Here is a 24,632-nt window from a genome sequence, read left to right as displayed (position 1 = left end):
CGGTTTTGGTCATAATTATGGTTCCTGGGGAAGAAGTATAATAAAAAAGAAATCAAAATTAAAAAGAAATTGTACAAATGTAGACCAATGTAGAAATGATAAAGTCTTTATAAGGTTGATTTGCTATAAATCTAGGCATTTGAAAGTTAGCTATGGGAATGAAAGTGAATGAAAGTGTGCGTCCATGACAAGTCATTCATCATATCAGACACTTATTATATCAGACTGTAAATCCTCTGACTCAGTGGTCATTTATGGTTACAGTAGGGAAACTGAAAATATTTCCGTCAACCACAAAATGGGAAGTTCCTGCACAAACACAATTGATTGAACCAGAATGTTGAAGTGCAGGGAACACAGTTTTTAATCCTCGTTCAGGACACTGAAAGAATTGATGAGATTCAGTGGATGTGTGTGTGTGTGTGTGTGTGTGTGTGTGTGTGTGTGTGTCACCTGACAGGAGTGTTTACGTAAAGTACCCGGAGCCGAGCCTGGCAGTAAAACACGGTCATACACACATCATGTGGCCGAGTTCAGCAGCCCTTAATCTGTAATCCAGTTCAGCCCGTTCTCAGTTAAACACTGTGTGTGTGTGTGTGTGTGTGTGTGTGTGTGTGTGTGTGTGTGTGTGTGTGTGTGTGTGTGCAGCAGGGCGCTGTGAAATCCCTGTTATTTTTTCCCCAAATTCCACATTTTTCCTTTAAATTTTTTTGGGACTTTTGGACAATTTTAATGGTTAAATTACATTTTAGTAATCAGAAAGCATGTCTAATTAATTGAAATCATGAAACTTAGACAATTGGACAATTATTTATTTAAAAAAAAAGTTTTTTTTTTTAAATTACATGTTTAGGGCCATATGAAATACATATTTGTTTTTTTTTTAAACCAAATTCTATTTTATCTATTCTGGATTCTATTTTAATGGTTAAATTTGATTTTAATAATCAATGATTTAACAATCAGTGATTTAGGAATCAATTCTATGATTTATTTATTTATTTATTTTCAGAAATTCTGAGTATTTACATTTTTCTGGCAATCAAATGAAACCATAAAACATTAATTTAATTTCTTGTAATTATATAATATTAAACTTTTTTGCCAGGACACAGACGACAAAATGTGATTATTCCTTAAAAATAAAGTTTTTGAATGAATGAATGAAATAAACGAATGAAGATACAACTGCGTATCATATAAAATGCCATGTTTATTAAATATGGAGCTCAACGGCAACATGTAAAGGAAGAAAAGTAGCGTCCCTAGAATAGAGCCCTGAGGTACCCCGCAAGTTATAGGAGCAGAAGAATGATGATGATTGCCAATTTCCCCTGTGAAAGTTCTGGCCTCCAGGTGAGAGGAGAACCAACATAAGGTCACTTCATTTACCCAGACACACCGGTCACGGCAGTCTAACAGAAAATCATGATCCTTCGTGTCTTAAGCTGCACTTGAGTCCGTGGTCAGCTGCTAATAAAATGTACATTTGCTAGAGCGCTGAGGTGAGGGAAAGCGGTTCACTTACTCTGATCCGCGTAGTTCTTGGTCTTGAGCTCCATCTGTCTGGTCTGAGCCTCCAGAAGCTGCACACGGTTCTGTAGATCCTTCTTGTCTTGCTCTTGCAAGTCCTCATACTCAATATATCTCTAGAGGAGACAGAGAGAGATTTTACACTCACTGAGGTATTCTACAGGTACATTTTTAGTTTTATGTCTTTTCATAGAAGACGTTTCTTCTGCTCTCCAAGGCTGCATTTATTTGCTCAAAAATACAGTTAAAAACAGTAATATTGTAAAATATTATCTATGTGAATATATAGTAAAGTGTAATTTATTCCTGTGATTCCATGTATTGTCAGGATTAAAAAAGTTGTTTATAAAATAGTTCAAATAATTTTTTTAATATGAAACATGACACCGCCCGCTAAAAGTGTTTAAAGTGCCATTTCCGTGATATCACAATGTCCAATTTCAAAGTTTTCACAGGATGAATTTTGAGTGTTTAAGCCTACCTACCTAATTTATGATGATTACTAAAATATGTGAAAAAAGGCAATTAAAAAAGCGGTTAAAATCAGCTGTTTTCTATGTGAATTTATTCCTGTGATCAAAGCTGAATGTTCAGCATCATTACTCCAGTCTTCAGTGTCACATGATCCTTCAGAAATCACTCTAATATGATGATTTGATGATCAAGAAACATTTATGATTATTATCAGTGTTGAAAAACACATAACGGTTCATATTTTTGTGGAAACTGTGATACATTTTATTTTTCAGGATTCGTTGATTAATAGAAAGCTCAAAAGAACAGCATTTATTTGAAATAGATTTTTTTTAAACATTATTAGTGTCTTTACTGTCAGTTTTGATCAACTTAATGCATCCTTACTGAATAAAAGTTATAATTTATTTTTTTATTGCTTTGTAAATCATTTTTAATGTGCATTTAAGAAGGAAAAACAGCCAATTTTCTGCGATTTTCTCCATTTTCTGAAGCATTTATTCAGCATTTTTGGATGAATACACAAGTATATCTCGCATGGGGATGTGCCGATCAGACACACAGCAGGGTCAGGGCTCTCGGTTACTCCAGAGTATGTAAAAGTCAAGTGCAAAACACAAGGTCAACACAGCAGTCCGAGCGGGACATGAACCAGGGGTCATTTTCATGATGGTGCAAAGCCATTTAACTCTTTCAGCTGGTGGACTGCTAGAATCCCAACAGCTGCTGATCCGTCACTCATTCCTGCTTCACTCTCTCATACACTAAAGATGAACGAGCCAATGACGGGCGAGGTCTGTGTGTCATTTCCCCTCCTTCAGACACACACACACACACACACACACACACACACACACACACACACACACACCACTATTGTTAGATGTCACCCAAGCCCTGCAGCAACATGAATGAGCGCAATGGACCACAACACTAAGAGCTCCAATGAAATTCACAATAATGAGAGACAAATATTCAAGTTAATATAGTGTATTCATGCAATTGCATGAATAACTGAAAATTACCAGGAAAAACAATATACAATCAGACAAATTACTGCATTATGTTACTTGGTAAACAAATGATGAAATGAGAGATCATAATGACGCCTCTTAGAAATCAATGACATACGTTTCTTTTTCCTTTTCCAACGCCAGGCCAGTTTCTACGGCTATGTTCATGGCTTATGGTTTAGTTATACAAAAGTAAAGCAGATGCATATGCATGCAAATATGGTGTATATACAATTGCATGATTATCTGAAAATGACCAAGAAAAATAATATTACAATCATACAAATTACTGCATCTAAGATATCAAATGACATATTTGTTTCTTTTTCCTTTTCCTTTTTTTTATGTTAATGGCGAGAGTCAGGTTTAGTTATACAAAAATGTAACTAAATAAGAAACCTTAAGACTAAAATTTGATTTACTTGGTTAAAACCTTTCAAAAGTATCTACACAATAACTCAATTCCTCAAAATTTGTAGAAGTATTATTTATAGCCCAGTAAAATGTTTAAAGAGTGGATTCTGACAAGATGAACACTTTGAGGAATTTTCTCCTGATAGTAAAAATGTCCATATTTAGATCAATCTGTGTATATTGGGGTATGTTGTGGGAATATATAATATTATTTCCAGAAATTGCTGGTGATTGTCATTCGGATGAGTTTTAGATTTTTGGCTTCTTGCTTAATCCAGGTGGATTTTGGACCTTTTGATTTCATGGAAGAATTTTGCAAAAAAAATATGTCTGTTTCAAAATGTTTAAAGTCCCCCTGTGGTGTAAATCCAGCTTTTAATGTTGTTTATGTGTCTATGTGGTGTTTTTAATCTGCATTAAGACAAACAATGTGTAAATTCATAAGTCGACAGCATTGCTGAGTATTTCCTCCTTAAAACTGCAGTGAACCAAAGACAGTCTCAAAAACACGCTTTGAAATCGCTGGTGTTTCTGACGTCACAAACTACCTTGTAACCAATCAGATCAACGTGTGATCGTCAACCAGTGGATCTCTGAGCTGAGTGAGTGAGTGGAGGCGGGGCTCATTTGCATATTCATAGAACCGCACATACTAAATGAGGCAAGGGTGTCGAGTTACATTCAAGATATTTAAAGGCATAAAGACTTCTTTTTTTTTTTCAAGGAAAAAAACATTTAAATATGTCATTTTGGTGATCAAATATGAGTTTTAAGGTATACAACTATTGACTACAGATTCTCTAGATGGGTTTTAATGCGTAGACCAAATGGACAAATGAAACTTGGTTTTCCTTTAATATATTAATTGAATGCTGAATAGGCTGGATTTTCCTTGTTTGTCTCAAGTTTGATTGCATTTATAAAGACAACATTTATTGGCATCCACATACACACTTTGGATTGGTGATGTTCTGTAGGCTCCCAGAGCCAATCGTATGCCTTGGTGGTGTACAGAATCCAAAAGTCGTACATATATGAAGCTGACAGAAATGCATAGACAGTTTTTGTGTGTGAGAACTTGAAACCGGATTCTATTGTTTATCTTCAGTTGGATTTTTTTGCTCGATAGGATTCATGTCCTTGCTTCTGTAGCAAATACAGATATCATCAAGGCCTATATGAACATCAGAACCAGTGACTTCACAATGCTGTCTAGTTTAATACAAAAAACAAATACAGATAAAATCCAGATAAAGTTCCTGTTCATGAAGGCCAGACAGGGTTCGCGCCATCTTGACTCTAAAGAGTCTGTTCGATAGAAATAATTTAATGAAGATAGGAAACCGTCCTAACATCTTAATTTGGTACAAATCCTTTAAAATTCCATGTTTTCATATCGTGTCATAGGCTTTCTCCATATTATAAAAGACAGCAACAACATTTTCTTTCCTAATAAAAGCATGACTTTCAAGAAAGACAAGGTGGTGCTTCGACCTTTCCTGAATCCACTAATGAGATGTTTACATTTCAGCATCCAGACCAGCAACTGGTTAAAGCTATAGGACAATTAATGGGATTTTCCTGGCTTTGAAATAGTTAATATTTCTGCTTTATGCCACGAGAATGGGATTTTTCCTGATATCCAGAAAGAGTTACAAAATTCTCAGCGGCATTTTCAGAAAAAGGTGAGGTAGAGTCCTTAAAAACGGTTGCTGAATGCTTGAATCTGATTGGTTGATGAACGTTCTAAGGTGTGCAGTTATATTCAGGGAAACTCACGGCTAAAGTAGTTCCGGCAGGTTTCGACCACAGTACAGCTGCATATCACTACGCCAAATGATTTCAGTTATTTCAGACAACAACAGGAAAACAACCACAACGACACTGACCACGCAATTAAATATAGTAAACAATAGCGTAAAAACGACAAATTATTTACATGATTTTGTTATAAACGAAAAGCATATATTCTCTCTCTCTCTCCCGCACAAGCATACAGTACAGACACACACTCACACAGAAACGTGTTATCAGCGCTGCTCTGACAATTTTATCAGTAAAATAGTTTAACAACTTAAAAGCTACATGACTTTTCGGCGGTGTTCTTGAAGCAGATCAACTTACAGTTTCACTATTAGAGACGCTGATGCTGAACACTTGAGAGAGACTCAGTTAATTCTCTCTCGCTAATAACTCACTACATAAATAACTGCATCAATAACTGCATCAATAACCACATCAATAACCGCATCAATAACCGCATTAATAACCGCATTAATAACTGCATAAATAACCGCATAAATTACAGCATAAATAATTGCATAAATAACCTCATAAATAACCGCATTAATAACTGCATAAATAACCGCATTAATAACTACATAAATAATTGCATAAATAACCGCATAAATAACCACATTAATAACCGCATTAATAACTACATAAATAATTGCATAAATAACTGCATAAATAACTGCATTACTAACTGCATAAATAACCGCATTAATAACTGCATAAATAATTGCATAAATAACCGCATAAATATAATTGCCATCAGTGGCTCAATCCTCTTTCACTAGCTCTAAAATGATGTTTTGGAATTAGCATCGGAGCTGTGGGATTAGATGCATAAGAAATAAGTCCCACAAAGAACGGCATTTTAAGGTCAAAACCTGACAAATGTCTTAAAAACAACATATAAACAACGTTCTGAGGTGTGGTAACCTATAGTATAAGTATATAACGGAATAATTAACTCCGGGCCGTTGGAATTATTGAATTGAATTATGTGACCGCATTACCACCTCAGGTGTGCATTATTTTTTCTAATGATTCAACGGCCCATTGTCAATTATTCCTTATGTAATTCATTGTATCTGGTTGAACAAGCTTACTTCTTTAGTCTACAGTGCTCCTTAAACTCAGATTTTTTAATCCAAACAACACAAACTCATAAGGTCATCTTGCCTTTATCACCCCTAAGAGTGTGAAGCACATACAGTATATTTGTCAGCCCAAGCTGATAATTTTAATCAGACGGCTACGTGCGTCTGCAGCTCACATGAGCCTCTACCTGATGACGTTAACAAGCAACTGCCTCAAACTTCACACGGAGAGAAGTGCATCTGTGTCGTGTCTCTGCTGATAAAAGGAGGCTCCGGGACATCAGAGAGTCCTGACACACACGTGTGTGTGTGTGAGGGTCTTATGATCTCAGAGCCGCAGGTCAAAACTGCATATCCCTGCTTAACCTCGGACTAAACCCTGCAACATTAACATCACAACAGATGGAAGCTTTCAATCCAATTCAATTCACATTTATTTGTGAATTTTCACAATACACATCATTCCAAAAGCAGCTTTACAGGAAAGTCAATTTAGAGTGATCTGTTATCAGAGGTGACGGTCTAAGTTATGCATTTCAGAAATTTACATATACAAAAATCACAGTTAGCTAAATATTTATTAATTTAAACAATGTATTAATTTAAGGCAGAAACAAGGAGCTCATTGAAGTAATGAAGTACTGCCTACTTCCATTATTTACTACACTGTTAATTTGTTTTATTTACAGCAAGTAAAAGTCCATAAACATCTACAGCATGAAAACATAAAAACTCAATAGTCCGATTCTCAAACAATATGATTTTACTCAGAGAGGATTCATTAAATTGATCAAAAGTGGCAGTAAAGACATTTATAATGTTACAAAAAATTATATTTCAAATAAATGCAGTTCTTTTGAGCTTTCTATTCATCAAAGAATCCTGAAAATTTACAAATTTAACGGTTTCAACATTGATAATAATAATAAATGTTTCTTGAGCATCAAATCATCATATTAGAGTGATTTCTGAAGGATCATGTGACACTGAAGACTGGAGTAATGATGCTGAACATTCAGCTTTGATCACAGGAATAAATTACACTTTACTATATATTCACATAGAAAACAGCTGATTTTAACCGTTTTTTTAATTGCCTTTTTTCACATATTTTAGTAATCATCATAAATTAGGTAGGTAGGCTTAAACACTCAAAATTCATCCTGTGAAAACTTTGAAATTGGACATTGTGATATCACGGAAATGGCACTTTAAACACTTTTAGTGGGTGGTGTCATGTTTCATATTAAAAAAATTATTTGAACTATTTTATAAACAACTTTTTTAATCCTGACAATACACATATGGTCAGAAAGGTCCGAGTCTCAATGTTCTATATTTGGTAAAGCTTTTATGATAGAAGTAATATTGTGAAAGAATTGTATTAATATGTTACAGGATAACGCATAAACATTTTTTATTGAATGTGGGAGTCACCGGGTGGCTATTTTTTGTATTAAGCTTATAAACAAAATCTCAAAGGAACTTACATTTTTGTGATATCAACTTTAAATTTGGAACCCAAATTGGTTAGACATATGACTTTGACTTTATAGGAATCTTAGAGTAAAAATATTTTGTGAAATATATATTTTATAAAATAGGTTAGTAAATTTGCTTTACAGTAAACTTAAATGTCTATAACTTTATTAACTTTATTACACTTTAATTTTTTGAAATGCTTTCACTTCAGCAATAATCTGCTGAGTGTCTTCTTTAGAAAGAGAGAAAACTGCAAGCATTTTGAGGAATAACATTGTTTTGCTGTTGCTTCGTCTCTGCGTGATTGTGCAGATGAATATGAGCCTTCACAACAGATAATGCTTTCCAATGCACTCTGTTAGAGAGATACATATGGCAATTTATCTGTTCAATAAAGCACCTTACTCTCCTGTTGAGTGATAAAAACACCATCGTCTCCGCAAAGCTTTTCCAACATTTCGAATCCCTCAGTTCTCACCATCTCTGAAAAGCTGAGCCAATGTTGATTCTTGTTTTATTACGAGCTCAGTCTCGTTCTCTTCTCGGACTCTCCTCTGTACGCCGTTTGTTTATAACTGGTGATTTCATTTCAATCCTAAACTTGACAGGGTTAACTTTGAACAAAAAGTTACATAGTGTACCTTTTAGGGATGCACCGATATGAAAATGTTAGCCGATATCGATAGCCGATAACTATTTATATTTGAAAGCCGATAACCGATATATTGGCTGATAAATCAAAATCCACATTTTTATATAAATTTTGAGAGCCTGATTACAAAAACTAAAGTCTCATCATGTCCCAAACACACAATTATAACGTTCTCATTATAATGTTATGTAGACTATGACAAATTTGCGCTGCACATGTTGCACTTAAACTCTATTTTCCTTTTTTGAAGTGATTCAATCATATTTTAAGCAATTCAAACCCATCATGTTGAACAGTGGCATCTAAAGTGTCTCAGCTGAAGGAGATAATACATTATTTATCGGCTTTAACATATCGGCCAAATTTTCTAATCAGGAAAATAACAATAACATTAAAACTGGTCATATATCGGACAATACTGATATGGTGGCTGATATATCGTGCATCCCTAGTACCTTTAAATTGTAATAATATTTCACAATTGCTATTGTATTTTGGCCAATAAATGCAGCCTAGGTGAGCATAACAAACTTAACTATCCCAAATTTTTATTTAATTAAGGCCAATTATTGTATTTACACCACCTCTAAAGTCCTAAAACTCTCTATGTAAACTCCTTTTGCAAGAACAGTTTCATTACGGAAACTCTCTCATCAGTGTGTCTCCTAACAAGTGGGCCATAATTAACTAGGGCAATATTCTGGAGTTACCCATTACCACAGATCAGCACTTAAACAAACATATGACTGCTTATGAAATTCCAAAAGCAAAATATGAAATGATGTCTATAATGGCTTAAAAACCGGAGAACTCACTCACTGTGGAATGACAGTGACGGATTACGCATGTCAGGAAATAACATGCATCATTAGTGTGTGAAAGACACAAACTTGTGACAGTAGTAGTTAAACTGGAGCTAAATCGAATAAGAGCATTAGCGTTCGAGCCAGAGCTTGCTTTATAAAGAGAGACATGTTTTAAAACACACACAATGGACTTGCTCTTCTCCGGTCACAACAGATGTTTCTGAAGCGACACTGAAGGAAGTCCTTATGCACGATTTACAAACACAGAATTCAGAGCCAACCTACGAGACTTCCAGCTAAGTTGGCGCACAGGCTTGTGAAAGCGAGCACGTTCATCATATGATGCGGAGGACAGCGCTCATATGAGCAGAGGAAGAGTGTCTGGCTGCATACAGACTTCAGGCTCTCGCTCCGCATAATATCCCCATTGTGCCTCGCAGATAGAGGCTGCTGTGTACGCCACTATTGATAGAGCTCTCTTTAACTCAACTGTGCTTCCTCAGGGCTCAGAGCCACGAGATACGCGCCGATAGCAAGGTTTCACTCGCGTCTTGGGTGCTCCCAGCTATGGTTATCCGAGCTTAGCGTTATGCATGGGTTCACTGGCTCTGAACTGAGTCACATGAGGTCAGTGTGGTAAATCTTGGAAACATGCATTCAAATTCAGCAAGCAATGCTTAAATGTGAAATGTGTAATTGTCTGTAAATCCTGTAAATCTCTCGCTTTGCTTAAACCTTAAGAGCTTTTTGTTATTGGTTTAGTGTAGGGATGCACGATATATCGGCCGATATATGGGATTTTTATAATGTTATCGGCCCGATAAGAAAATTTGGCTGATGTATTAAAGCCGATAGATAATGGATTAGTTCCTTCAGCTGAGACTCTTCAGATGCCACTGTTCAACATGATGGGTTTGAAATATGAAATATGTTTGGAATCGCTTCAAAAAAGGAAGATACCGTTATGCGCTGTCATAGAGGCTACATACAGTTATAATGAGAACATTATAATTGTGTGTTTGGGAGATGGCTTTTAACCCTCAGGGGTCTGAGATCACGCCGGCGTGATCTGCTCGATTTTTTTCCTTATGAGTTGATTGAGACCCGAAATTCTCTTTTGACTTTGATTTTACAAAACAAGTTTCATACATCAATCGATTCTGTTAAATGTGTATTATTTTTGTGTATACTCACAATAAAAACAAAGTGTTGTGCTTTTTGCCAAATAAAGAAAAATAAACACGAAGCGAGTTCTGCCTTCTCTCTGTCCGTGTAGTCCATTCTGAAACGCGTCCGAAAATGAACTGTAGCTTAGCGAATACTCAGTCAAACAGGCATTCAGACACACAGGCATGAAGCTTGAATTCTCTACTTTTTAATGAAGTAATTTATATAAAAAACAAATATTCTCATCTTGTGAAATCTGTATTAAAAGAGAGCGATTCCAGTCGACCTCATTAGAGCTAATTCAAATGTAATGTGACTCCGCCCACAGAGAGCGCGTGCTATTCAAAAGCAAATGGCTGAGGTAATCCGCGCAATCCTGTGAACGCCCCTATCATCAGCACAAGAAAACCAAAACACCAGTTTATTCAGAACATTACTTGTTTACAACGCAGCACTGTGAGGAATAATGACGAATACGAGGAATACGAGCTGAGGAATACTAGTAAGTTTTTCCTTCTCAGGTTTCTGTTTATGAATGAATGAACGGCATAGATGCGCGCTGTTTACCACAGCTGGCAAAAAACAATATTACGTGACAGTTGACTTTCAAACATTCACAGATACCTCAAAACAGAAAGTACAAATCCTTTCTTTAAAACGAATTTCGTTTTGTATCAATTGTATCTTAATTTTAATATTTTTTTCATTAACAAATTTCCTGGATTTAAAGTAAATATAGGCTAGCAATCACAACATAAGGTGCTTGAACTGGAGATCATCAACCAGACCATAGCCTACTCGCCTCACATGTCTAAAAAATGTGAAATATATTTACATTTACAGCTGGTTCTAAACAAAACCATCCAAAACAAAAAAACTATGTAGCCTAATAAATGTGCGTTTCTCTGGTGCGTTCACTAGCCTACTGCGAAGATCGCGAGTCAATAGCCTATCGTATTTTTTTTATATTTTTATTTATTTATTGCACAAGTCATACATAAATTCATTCATTCATTCATTCATTCATTCATTATTACATGTGAACGAATAAAAGAATAGAAAAAAAGGAACATGGAGAAGAAAATCTTATGATACCTGTCGCTTATTTGTGCACATCAGAAAAATAAATAAAAAACAGCTACTTTATAAATGGATCAACCCCAATCCTCACCCCAAACACCAAATATTTTCAGTAATACCTATCTTTACACTTAATTATCATCATTTTAAGCGTGTGTAAGCGTATTTCATGAAAACAACGTTACAGTCAGGTGAAATATGAAAGACAACATTTTGTTTAGTAGATTTGGGTACAGTTTTTACTGTAGAATATACTGCCTCGTCAAATAAGCTTTTGTTTAGCAATTTCTATATATAAAATAGCCTACTATTTTTGTCAAAAATAAAGTCATCAACTAAGATGTTAGCTGTTCCAATGTTGGCTTTATTCAAAGTAATGAATACATAGATAAAATGTAGGCCTATAATCTTTTTTTACAAAGAAAGAGTACACTTGAAATATTGTTGAAATTGTAATTATTGTTGTAATTGTAACCTTTTTAATAAAATAGCAAAACATATTTACAAGATAGATGTAAGCAAAATCTTAAATGGTCCTTGCATTGTGGCTCAGTCAGTTGTCACACCTGAGTGAATGGCTCATCATTATGCAGAGTGGGTGGTAATTCAGGTGAAAACCACTCCTCGTTCACGCCCCCCTCGCATATTGGCTTTCCAAGCAAAACCTGTTTTACATCAATTTAAATCAATGTATGGTTTTATGTGAACGATAAAGCAAGACTATTTTCACATAATTTAGAAGAAAAAACTATAGGCGATGATATCCTTTAGTCAAAAGTCTTATTGCCACATATTTAGTATGTGTTTTGTGGCCTTATTTCTGCAACTTTCATTTTTATTTTTTCCAATAACCACGCATAAACATTATTCTCTTAAAAATTCAAACATATACATGCATGTTGATCAGATATTTTGGTAGCCCTGTTTGTGCTATATAGAGTGAATTTACACCTTTGCCATTAACATGTTTATAAATAACTGAAAAAAGCACAAATGTCAGAGCATGTCAGAACACCTCTAGGGCCCAGAAAACAGCTCAGACTCCAGAGGGTTAATATTGAAACTTTTGTTTTTGTAATCAGGATCTCTAAAATTACATAAAAATTTGGATTTAGATTTATCGGCCAATATATCAGTTATACATATATAAAGAATTATCGGTTATCGGTATCGGCCAAAATTTTCATATCGGTGCATCTCTAGTTTTAGTTAGAGTCCAAATATCGATTTATTAACCCAGTAAAGCCTAACATGAAATAAAAGTCAGATTTTTTTTGGGAACAGCTAATGGAACCTATAGACATGTTTGCATATGTGTTTTATGTGATGAATCAGGCTTTTATGGTTTAAATATTACGATATAGTGAGAAGGGATGGGAACGTGACAGTGACAATGATCACTGTGACTTATAAAGAAATACATTTCTTAATTTTTCTGATTGGTTATTGCTGTATTTAGGTTAGCATTAGGACAGTGTGCCGTCCAGACTGAAGAACTAAAGTGAAACTATGGCTTTGGAATAGGGATGGGCGATATGGCCTAAAATCCATATTGCGATATACATTGCAGCCTCTTGCGATAACGATATATATCACAATATATAAATTATAATAAAACCATTTCAGAACAGGTTACACAGACCTTAAGGAAAGCCAAACAACTGCTAAATGTATTTATTTTTTTTAAGAAAGAAAGAAACGGTGTATGTAGTTTTGAGAACATTTATTGTGCAAAACTGTAGTTTTAGTTAGGCTATTTTCTTAAAGGACACAAAAGATGCAAAGAGCATGAACAACTGATGTCTTCTCAGTTAAAAAGCAACACACCAATGAATCTTAAAATCGAACACACAGAGATGTGTTTACACCAATGTAAATAATAGGTTTACACCACTATTTTGTGAATACGCGCTGGTATTCAGTGACGTTTCGTTTTAAGGTGGTAGAGAACAGATTAGTCGTGTGTGTTACCGAACTGTTGCCACACGCACTCTGTATAGTTTGCTGCTGCTCGTCAGACGGCTTAAATCCGAACCAAGTCCAAATAATGGATGTTGCACCGATCTTTTTCACCAGCTCCTCCGCGTTTCGCTTTCAGTCATGTTTACTCAAGATGACGACGAATACGATGCGTTGCAGCCGGGTGCAGCTCGTGGCTCTAAATTTCGCGGGTAGATTGCGTCATCAACGTGCATTATCGCGATAGTGCAATAGAATTAAAATCTCTATCGTAGGCCAGTTTTGTATCGTTTATATCGCATATCGTTTATATCGCCCATTACTACTTCGGAAGCATATAGTGATGCCTGGAATCACTGATTATGAAAATATGTATATTCATTAGAGTCATGATGTGCGGAGACTCAAACTGAGCAAAAATATGCAATTTGCTGAAGATGATGATATTTCTATGGACAAAAAGTGATGAAATATAATGAGATCTTTATAACAGTAAAGCAGATACTACCATAAAATGCATATAAATATCAATATCTATAAATAATATATTAGTAAGATGCTATTTAAATGCTTAGTTTTATGATCAAAGCCCTGTAGTTTTACATAATACAACGCAATGCAATGATGATTGAGGGATGAACAAATAAACCTTCCTCAAAAGCCTGCTGATCATATTTGAGACTCATCATATTTCTAAAAAAAAAAAAAGATGTATGGATAATCAAGTGAACCTGCTGCAGTCCAGTAAGGGTTTATCTTGAAATATTACTAGCATTATAAAAGTTATTTGTACGTTTACTTTTCACCTTTTAATTTCACAGCAAAAAAACACATGAACCACAAAATACTAAAAGGCTTTTACTTGGTATGATTTTTTTTTTTTTTTTTTTTTTTCAGAGATTGTGTTCAACAAGTTTATCAGCAACGTTTTGATCATGTTGCTCATTTAGAGGCCCTGGAAATTCATGTATTGAATATGATACAGTAACTTTATAGAGTTAAATATTAAGCTTATTTCAGGAAACCAAACTTTCAAGAAGGATTTTGGAGCATAGCAAAGCATTTACTTGCTAGTGAAGAAAGCAGGACTGAAAGAACGGAGCATTACAGTCTCCCAAGACTAATTGCTGTGAAGAAACTTCAGGGACTGAAAGGAAACGAGGGAAAGCCTCAGAAATATCCTGACGGGAGAAAGGAACTCAGGAAGCTCCTCTTCCGGTGCATTCAAAGCCATTCCCTCACATTTCCTTACAGAGTTTAGAAATACAAATGGAAACCAATATACACAAATGTGACCCTGGAGCACAAAACCAGTCACGAGTCGCACGGGTGTATCTGTGGCAATAGCCAACAATACATGTCATGGGTCAAAATTATTGATTTTTATTTTATGCCAAAAATCATCAGGATATTAAGTAAAGATCATGATCCATGAAGATATTTAGCAAATTTCCTACCGTAAAAATATATAAAATATGTATTTCTGTGAGTGAATGCAGCACAATCGCCAACATAAATGCACAACTTTAAAGGAGATTTTCTCAATGTTTTGATATTTTTGCATCCTCAGAATCCAGATTTACAATATTCTGGAATCAAATACTTGTTATAAAATTTAAATTTCGATTCCTCTTCTGAGCATTTTTTAACATGACTTTTTAAACCATTCAAACGCGAGACGAATTTCCTGCTGCCGTCTCTATAATAACTAATCAAACACTGAATAACTTTTGTAACTATATTTATAATGTATATATTATTTATAAACTGCAGTGTTATTTTACATTTGATTACAGTTCCTGTATCTGAATACCTGAAAATCTTAAAACACTGTTTATTTCAATCGTATCTTTGTTCAGTTGTATCTGTTTGTTGCGATTGCTAGTTTTTAATTTGTTCTTTTTTAATTACTGAGTGTTTACTTGTCTTTAATAATGCTTGACATTTATATTAGTTAGGCTAGTTGTTTTTTCTATGGTATTTTTAAACCACGGCCAAACGCTCCTTGTGTAAGTGTTCTTTAGCCTGTTGATTTTTGTTCATGATATTCAGCTGCAGTGAAATGTTATGCAATAAGACTAAATGTGAATGATATCCAAAAAATATTGGAATCGAAATTAGGAATCGATAATCAGAATCGAAATCATTAAAATTCAAACGAAACCAACGCTATTGCTGTTATATTGACAGTCTTTCACTATATGCAATGAAGACCATCATGAATCAACATCTGAAGCTATGAGTTTCTGAAACTAGTAAAAATGATTGACAGCTCTAGATGGCTGGATGCTTTTTACTGGACGCTCGCGAGACATTTAGTCCTTAATTGTTAACAACCTGATCACAGCTTGTGCGAGTTAGCGCTTTACTGTCAAACAAGTTTCACTTTTGTGTGAGAACATCCCCGAAGAGCCCCAGGACTTCACTGAGCTTCAGACCGGTTAAACAACACGTGTGTGTTTTCTATCATTGCCAGCGGTCGTTTATGAAAAACTGGAGGATATTCAGCAGAGGATTCTGTCAATATTCAGAGAACAATTATGTTGGAGCACATAATGCAGCAAAAAAGGACGCCACCATTTTTTATATTAAATTTGCATTAAATTATAAAACGGAATCCAAAAACACACCCATAAAACACTTAGGGACCCATCACTGTTTGGTTAGACATCCCTTATGATTATTAAACTTTATGGTTTAATAATATTATTAAATATTTTAAAGGGACTATACGTCAAATCCAGAAACCCATGTTATTAGTGACACCGGTGGCCATTAAGTGAACTGCAGCCAGAAACGCATTGCCCGTGTGACGGATCAGTGAAGTAACGACCGTGATTCAAGACACTGACAGAATTAAGCTGATACTCTTTTTCATTCTTTTCTTAGAAGTAAACAGACGTTGGAAATAACTTTGCAGAGATATACTGTTACCGAACACCTCGACGCCATCAGAGAGACGTTTAGATGAAGATGTAAATAAGTGCTGCGCGTTTTTCCCTCAATAACAAAATAAACACATGACAAGAATGACAGTGGTGAGAAAACGGCTGTTCAGAAAGCATCTGATAATAGCGATGTGGGAATGTTTGCACAAGCTCTGAGATTCAGCGGCATCGTGTCGACAGATTACACTGATATATGATAGTTTTGAGACTGAAGACTATATAGATCTGGCTCTGTGAGACTATAGACCAGGGCTATTCAATTAGTTTCATTCGAGGGCCGCATTATCAAATCGAAAAGTTGAGGTGGGCCGGTGGGTGGGTTTGGGGGTTTATCTTATTTATTGAAACATAACAGTTTCAATAAATAAGCTAAAGTAACCCTAAAGAAGTGTGGTATTTACTTGGAAATGTGGTACCCAACAGTATGCAAATATATAAAACCATAATAAATAAAAACTTGATAATTTACAGCTGTGTACAACTATTTTCCTTGGAAAAAATAAATTATTTATACAAACTTATAGCTGTTGGTGAGAAATAATAATTATTTTATTTATAATTGTTATGCTTAAATGAAAATATTCTGACAGTAAGACTTGTTAACCACAGGCTCCCACTGTATAAAAAATGCCTAAACACAAGTTAAAAACTAAGCACCTTTACAAAGAAACTGACATAATTTCATAACAAGCATTAAATATATATTCCTCTACCCACCTAATAAATCTAATGCAATATAAATCACTATATTTACTATTATACTATATAATATTATAGTATATATTTACTATATTTATTTATTACTACATAGTATTCAATATAAATATTGCACATTTCTGCCCAACCATGGTATATTACTACAGTAAATGTGGTAAATGTTTGTAAGGGTGATTAGGGGATTTAAAGTCTTCTAATTTCGTTCATACCACAAATGATGTTTTATAAACAAAGTTCGGGAGGAGCACGTTCAAATAAGCAATCCAATCTACTCGTCATCAAACAATTACGTCTACCCTAATCAGCATGACAAGAAGTATATATATATCCACACTGTCAACTCACCTAATATTCCTTGACAGTTTTTCAGCATCCCTCCACCACCCCGACTCCTCACTCTTGGCTTAATCTTTACAGCCAGGAATACGGGGGGAGTACTCTGGGTTCGGGCCGAATACCGAGCCCGGAGCCCTCTCCTCGGACAGCACGCCAAATACGCATTTATTCTATCTGACTTATTTGTAAGTGTGAACTAGTGAATGTTTCTCCTGCTTTCCTCATCAGTCTTGTTGGGAATGTTGAGGCTGTTTCATCCGATTTAATACTAATTAAATCATCGAGTGATTTGTGGTTTGTAACAGAAATGTTTCTGTCGAACTGAAACGCTTCCACTGGTTGTCGCAACGCTGTTTAATATTAGTGTGTCCGGGACCGGGAGTAAACGCAACTCCGCGCTGGGCCGTGTTTAAACAACTAGTGAAACAACTGAAAACATCGCTATTTGTTGTAACTGTAGCCTACTGAACGAGAAACCGCTTCAGATGATTCAGTGACGGAGCTGTCCGAATGAATCCGAATAGTTTTAGACCGTTATGCTAGCGCGTTTAGAAAGAATCGAACCAAAAGAATGATTCATTCACGAATGATTGGTAGCCTATCGCTGGTTCAGTCGACATAAATTCGGGACACATATAATAACTGCTGAAATATTCACACGTAAAACGTTTCTCAGGTCAATCAGAGCGAAAAGAGGAGGAGGGAGGTTGGTGCCGTCGGGCCGCATGGAGATGATTGGCGGGCCGCATGTGGCCCGCGGGCCGCCAATTGAATAGCCCTGCTATAGACTATATAGATCTGGCTCTGTGAGACTATAGTTTATATCAATGGCTTTTCATTGCATGACACATTAACATTACAGGCTCTTTCAACTTTATCCTGAACATTGTATAAGCATTTAGCCTATTTCATGTGTCATTGTAGTTGACTAGGGCTGAAACGATTAGTCGACGTTGTCGACAACGTCGACAATAAAAAATTGTCGACAAATATCTGTGTTGTCGAGTAGTCGTTTGATCTCACGTGACCTAATGTAAGGGCCTGCAATATCGCGATTTGACCGCTACGGCGCTGTAGCGCTAGAGTGTAATGCAGCCGTTACAAATGCTATTGCGGTAGAAGAAAACACAGCGCGAATTAATTATGACGGAGTGCAAACGAATCCGAACTAGCTAGGTGTGTGAAAGTTTCACAAAACTTCAAACCAAAAATGCTGTAGTGTGCAATACACGCAAGGCGGAACTTGTTTTTCACGGGAGCACAACATGCATGTTAAAGCACAAAGAAGAAACACCATGGCACAAGACGAGCCGGTGAGAGGTATAGGTGAATGTTCTCCAGCTGGAGCTAAATAACTGACATTAGCAGTAAATCTCTTTATTAGACAATGCAATACTACTAATAATAGCAATAATATTAACAATAATAATATAATTACAGTAATGTGATGATTTATTTTTGCATAGAATAAAGCTTGATCGAGTTTAGGAGTCAGGGCTGTTTTTATTATTGTAACTCTATTAGGTAACGTTATTACAGTCTTATCACTTGCCTGTATTTTGTTCCATATTCATGAAGACTTACAAAAGGAGATGTTATGAAGAATATCATGTCAGTTAATTTTTTATACTGTAAATTAAAAGGTGAATGAGAATGTCAGCTCAGCTCAATTGTCATGTCATTTTTTTTTTCATTTATTCTTATAATAATTGTTTGCAGATTAAGTTTGTCTGTAATGCAGCAGTTATTATTATTATTTATTTTTTTTTTTTATTGAAAGAGAACAGAATATTTAACCAATGCTTAGAGAGCATTTGTGTGTGATTTGAGTTGGACAGAAATCTGAAAACTTAAAAGAGAAGGGTCGGTTTAGTTGGCTCAAAGATCATTAAAACAACCATTTCAAAAGCTGAAGTGATTTTCTTTTTTTATATTATAGTTAGAATATGTATAACTCAGTGTTTTAACTAATTGAAAAAGCTGAATAATCGGTCCAAACTTACTGATTAGTCGGCAAAATAGTCGACCATTAGTCGATTAATCGTTCTAATAATCGTTAGATTAATCGATTATCAAAATAATCGTTTGTTGCAGCCCTATAGTTGACCTCGCTGAACCATTACAGATTCGCATTGTTTGTGTCACGGTTACTGTAAAACAGCAAATTTATTCATATTCTAATTTAATTTATTGATTTAATGTAAGAATTTGACACAAAAGATGATGCATACATTTATTTAGTTTTAAAAAAGGTAAAAGGTAAAAATGCCCCAAAAAGACACACACACACACACACACACACACACACACCCCTACACACACACACGTCCCGAATCCTTCACATAAAAATCAGTCTACAGGCTTTCATAGACAACATAGGACGTCGGGGAAGGTCTCGTTTTTAAGTTTCGTTACAAGCTGTTACCCACTGGCAATAAAAAGCGATTAATACATGAAACCCTTTAATGAAACTATTAAAATGGTATCCAGACAAATTTAAAAACATGGAATTTGGGAAAAGTAAAGTGGGATGTAGGAATTTCATAGGGCTGTAATTATTTTAAAGTTCTGATGAATCATGAATTTCATTAAAATTAAAAACCTGCAAGTTTAATCTCTGATGAGAAGTAAAGCCTGCAGTTTAAATCATTCACAAGTTTAATGTGAATCTCTTGGACTCAGTCGCTCTCTTCGACATTCAACGCGTTTCATTCCTGCCTGTGCAACTACTGTAACTACCGATGCTCTGGATTCACAGTATGTTCAGTCAGTGTGTGTGTGTGTGTGTGTGTGTGTGTGTTGTTCAGTCAGTGTGTGTATGTGTTGTTCAGTCAGTGTGTGTGTGTGTGTGTGTGTGTGTGTGTGTGTGTGTGTGTGTGTGTGTGTGTGTTCAGTCAGTGTGTGTGTGTGTGTGTGTGTGTGTGTGTGTTGTTCAGTCAGTGTGTGTATGTGTTCAGTCAGTGTGTGTGTGTGTGTGTGTGTGTGTGTGTGTGTGTGTGTGTGTGTGTGTGTGTGTGTGTGTGTTCAGTCAGTGTGTGTGTGTATGTGTTCAGTAAGTGTGTGCATGTGTTCAGTCAGTGTGCGTGTGTGTGTGTGTGTGTGTGTGTGTGTGTGTGTTCAGTCAGTGTGTGTGTGTGTTCAGTGTGTGTTCAGTCAGCGTGTTCAGTGTGTGTTCAGTCAGTGTGTGTGTATGTGTTCAGTTAGTGTGTGTGTGTGTGTGTGTGTGTGTGTGTGTGTGTGTTCAGTCAGTGTGTGTGTATGTGTTCAGTCAGTGGGTGTATGTGTGATCAGTCAGTGTGTCTGTAGTCAGCGTGTTCAGTGTGTGTTCAGACACTGTGTGTGTTTAGTCAGTGTGTGTGTGTATGTGTTCAGACAGTGTGTGTGTGTATTTCAGACAGTGTGTGTATGTGTTCAGTCAGTGTGTGTGTGTGTGTGTGTGTGTGTGTGTGTGTGCCCTTGTTTATATTACATTGTGGGGACCAAATGTCCCCATAAGAATAGTAAAACCTGAGATCACCTACATTGTGGGGACCAGCCAGCGGTCCCCACTGTTCAAAAGGCTTATAAATCACACAGGATGAGTTGTTTTGAGAAAGTAAAAATGCAGAATGTTTCCTGTGATGGGTAGGTTTAGGGGCAGGGGCAGTGTAAGGGGATAGAATGTACAGTTTGTACGGTATAAAAACCATTACGTCTATGGAGAGTCCCCACAAAGATAGTGAACCAGACATGTGTGTGTGTGTGTGTGTGTGTGTGTGTGTGTGTGTGTGTGTGTGTGTTTACAGTGACACCACAGACGACTCGTGAGCATCAAAACAAAGGCCTGAAGTTTACAGCTCATCATATGCCAGGCCACTCACTTCACTTGCTCCCGACAAAGAGTCACATGACCTGAAAGTGAGCCGTCTCAGAGGGAGTGCATGCGTTCGGACTGAGGACACAGAGCAACAGCAGGAGGGCAGCGTCTCTTAAACAGCGGATTTCCAGCAGGAAGTAAAGTCTCATTGGCAGAAGCGACTTGCCTAAAACAAACAAATAGCCGCAAAATGGAAGTTTCTCCTCATAAATGAATAAATCAACAAACGCCGTCGTGTTCTCTGGCGTTCGGATGCTGGTGTTCGGGAACACACTCGTGTGTGTGAGACGCTCCTGGAGGGAATCAAACCAAATCATTCTGATCACACACTTTGTCTTTCAGAAACACCAAACCAACATTAGAGACGCTGCGACGCCATTGGTCCACTGCTTACTCCAGTTATCCAATCACAGCCTCCGCTGAGGGTTTTGTTGCGCATTCGAGGGATTTATTCAGTAAATGTGTTTCCGTCGTAGTTTATGGGCATGTTTTCTAATCAGATTTTCTTTAAAGTGTTTTTTTAATGCACATTTTTAGAATATATGCACATCTTGACGCTTCCATCCAGTGTTTTTTTTAATGCAATATCACAAAATGCATGAAAAAAATAGGTGGAAGGAACACAGCTAGAGTCAGCCTGCCTAACCAACTGCACAACTGGTAATATTTTAAAACATGAGGCATTACAATCATTTTAAAAATGTTCTGAAGCTAAAACAGACAGGGGGGGTTATGGTTAGTGTTTGATTTAATGTGTTTAATACGGCTGAAGTGGCCATAACTCGGCTGCTGGACAGCAAACATCCTCTTTGTATTAAAGCTGTGATTTATGACACATTCCTTTTAAAATAAATATTTTTTCAAGTGTATTCTCTCCAAGAGCCAAGATGGATTACAGCGCTTGCACACACAGACGAGTGTCATAAAGTTCTGTCATGCAGGAACAATTAGGAGCGTTTAGCTGACTTATACATGATGCAATACATAATAACCACATTACATCTACAAGACACGGCTCATCCGTCCTGACAGACGCCCTGTAACTATTAGGTGTGTCTGAAGAGAAACCCATGAGCTGAGACGAGACACTCGACTTCCCCTTTGTACATTCTCACACACATCCAAATGGAAACACAAACGCACAAATCTGAAGTAATGTGACCACTGGAAACGTCTATTTCTGACATAATCACAGTTTTGCTGGCTATACTTAGAGTCTGTGGGGTTTGTCCCTTTGCACGTAATGCATGCGTGACAATAGACCTTATTCAGAGCGGCGCCATCACAGGTATATGAATTATGAAAGCGAGGCTGTGAGGGAAAGACTAATGCTGGGTACACACCAAAAGATAATCGGGCTGATCGATTTCCCCCCTTCCGACAATCCTAGCTGTGTCCCGATTATCTTGACGGTTCTACAGATTATCTTATCAGATTTTCCCTTGGTGTGAGGTGTGTTAAGAGTGTCCGAACCTGATCGGAAGAACGTCGGAGCCGCCCCGACCGCGAATCGTAAATATTCAACATGTTCAATATTTACGATCAGAAATCCTGATGTGTGGGGGGGACGTGGAGGACAAACGCGCACACGCTCTGGAGATTATCACGTGAAACCAAACAATATCCAGTCAGAAAGCGAGATGATGGAAGACACGGTCATTCTCACACACACACACACACACACTTGCAGGAAGCTGAGTGTTAAGGGTTCAGTGAGGTTCTATATAGGGATTAAATAAAGAATAAATAAAGACAATAAAGAATGAATATATTTCTGTATAAAAGGTTATATATATATATTGGTGGGTACAATGTTTTTTTTTCCACATGAATTTTCTGTGAAAATCATTCCAAATACTATCACAATTTCTTCCTGCATATCGTCCGCCATGCTTATTATGAAGTCTCGCGAGATTTTGCGAGATTCCCTGTGTTCACAGTCGAGACTCTGTTCGTGTGTGGTGTGCTGTCTTTGTCACATCATGGCACACACACACACTATAGGAGCAAAACGCTTAAATCTAGGATTTTTTGTCCTCATGTTTGTGGTCTATCACATTTTGAAAACCTTATAAGATGCAAAAAATCTTTTGGTGTGTACCCAGCATAAGGGCGATCTCACACCTGAGAGTTTTGATACATTTTATACATTCGGTTAGTTTTGGTTTGGTTTCACATCACAATTATGTGAGTGTACTAAAGCACTTTACATGACACTCTTGCGTCCTGTCGTCATCATCTGTGTGGGCTGCATCTCGACATTGATTGGTTTGTAAACGGACGTGCGTCTGACGTCAGCGTGTTGTCAGTTCGGCGGGAAACTTTGACAAGAATGAATGAACAGACGCATATCGTTGCCACTATACTGTTATTATTACGGCATCACTCCCTGCAGCTCCAGCTATACTCAAGGCTAGTTCACTCACATTCGCCAAATGAACGTCCTCGTTGTGCGAACGTTTAATCGTCGCCGGCAGGAGGAGAAGAGCAAGCAATCCTGCGGGAACATCTGGAACTTCCTGTAAATGTTCTGGAAGTCTGAACCATACAGACAATGCGCTCACACTAGAAACGAACCAAACCTTTGTTCGAGACTACCTCTTTTCGTCTGTTTGGTCCGGACCGAGACTACCTCTTTTCGTCTGTTTGATCCGGATCGAGACTAGCTCTTTTCGTCTGTTTGATCCGGATCGAGACTAGCTATTTTCGTCTGTTTGGTCCGGACCGAGACTACCTCTTTTCGTCTGTTTGATCCGGATCGAGACTAGCTCTTTTCGTCTGTTTGATCCGGATCGAGACTAGCTCTTTTCGTCTGTTTGGTCCGGACCGAGACTACCTCTTTTCGTCAGTTTGATCCGGACTGAGACTACCTCTTTTCGTCTGACCATATTTCGTCTGTTTGTTCCGGATCGAGACTACCTCTTTTCGTCTGACCATATTTCGTCTGTTTGTTCCGGATCGAGACTACCTCTTTTCGTCTGTTTGGTCTGGACCGAGACTACCTCTTTTCGTCTGACCATATTTCGTCTGTTTGGTCTGGACCGAGACTACCTCTTTTCGTCTGTTTGGTCTGGACCGAGACTACCTCTTTTCGTCTGACCATATTTCGTCAGTTTGATCCGGACCGAGACTACCTCTTTTCGTCTGACCATATTTCGTCTGTTTGGTCCGGATCGTGGTCCAGGGGAGGGTTAACACCTGTAATTTTGATTCGGATCAAACTAAAAAGTCAGAAAATCCGGACCAAACAAGGTAGATGTGAAAGGGCCCTTAATGTGTTTTCAATGGCATTCGCTGTAAAGATCACTTG

General features: G+C 36.9%; 1 protein-coding gene across 4 annotated transcripts in view; it reads right to left on the bottom strand.

Moving 5' to 3' along the window:
- Positions 1 to 24,632, bottom strand: part of spag9b (sperm associated antigen 9b) — a 99,696-nt gene that overhangs the window by 72,993 nt on the left and 2,071 nt on the right. For all 4 annotated transcript variants that reach the window (XM_081392783.1, XM_081392784.1, XM_081392781.1 and 1 more), the window contains exon 2: positions 1,529 to 1,649. In XM_081392783.1, coding sequence (XP_081248909.1) covers positions 1,529 to 1,649 — 121 coding nt within the window. The remainder of the gene's footprint in view (positions 1 to 1,528; positions 1,650 to 24,632) is intronic.

The sequence above is a fragment of the Scardinius erythrophthalmus genome (assembly GCF_964197995.2).
Source record: "Scardinius erythrophthalmus genome assembly, chromosome: 18".
Taxonomy (NCBI): Eukaryota; Metazoa; Chordata; class Actinopteri; order Cypriniformes; family Leuciscidae; genus Scardinius; species Scardinius erythrophthalmus.
This window is presented reverse-complemented; position numbering and strand designations above follow the sequence as displayed.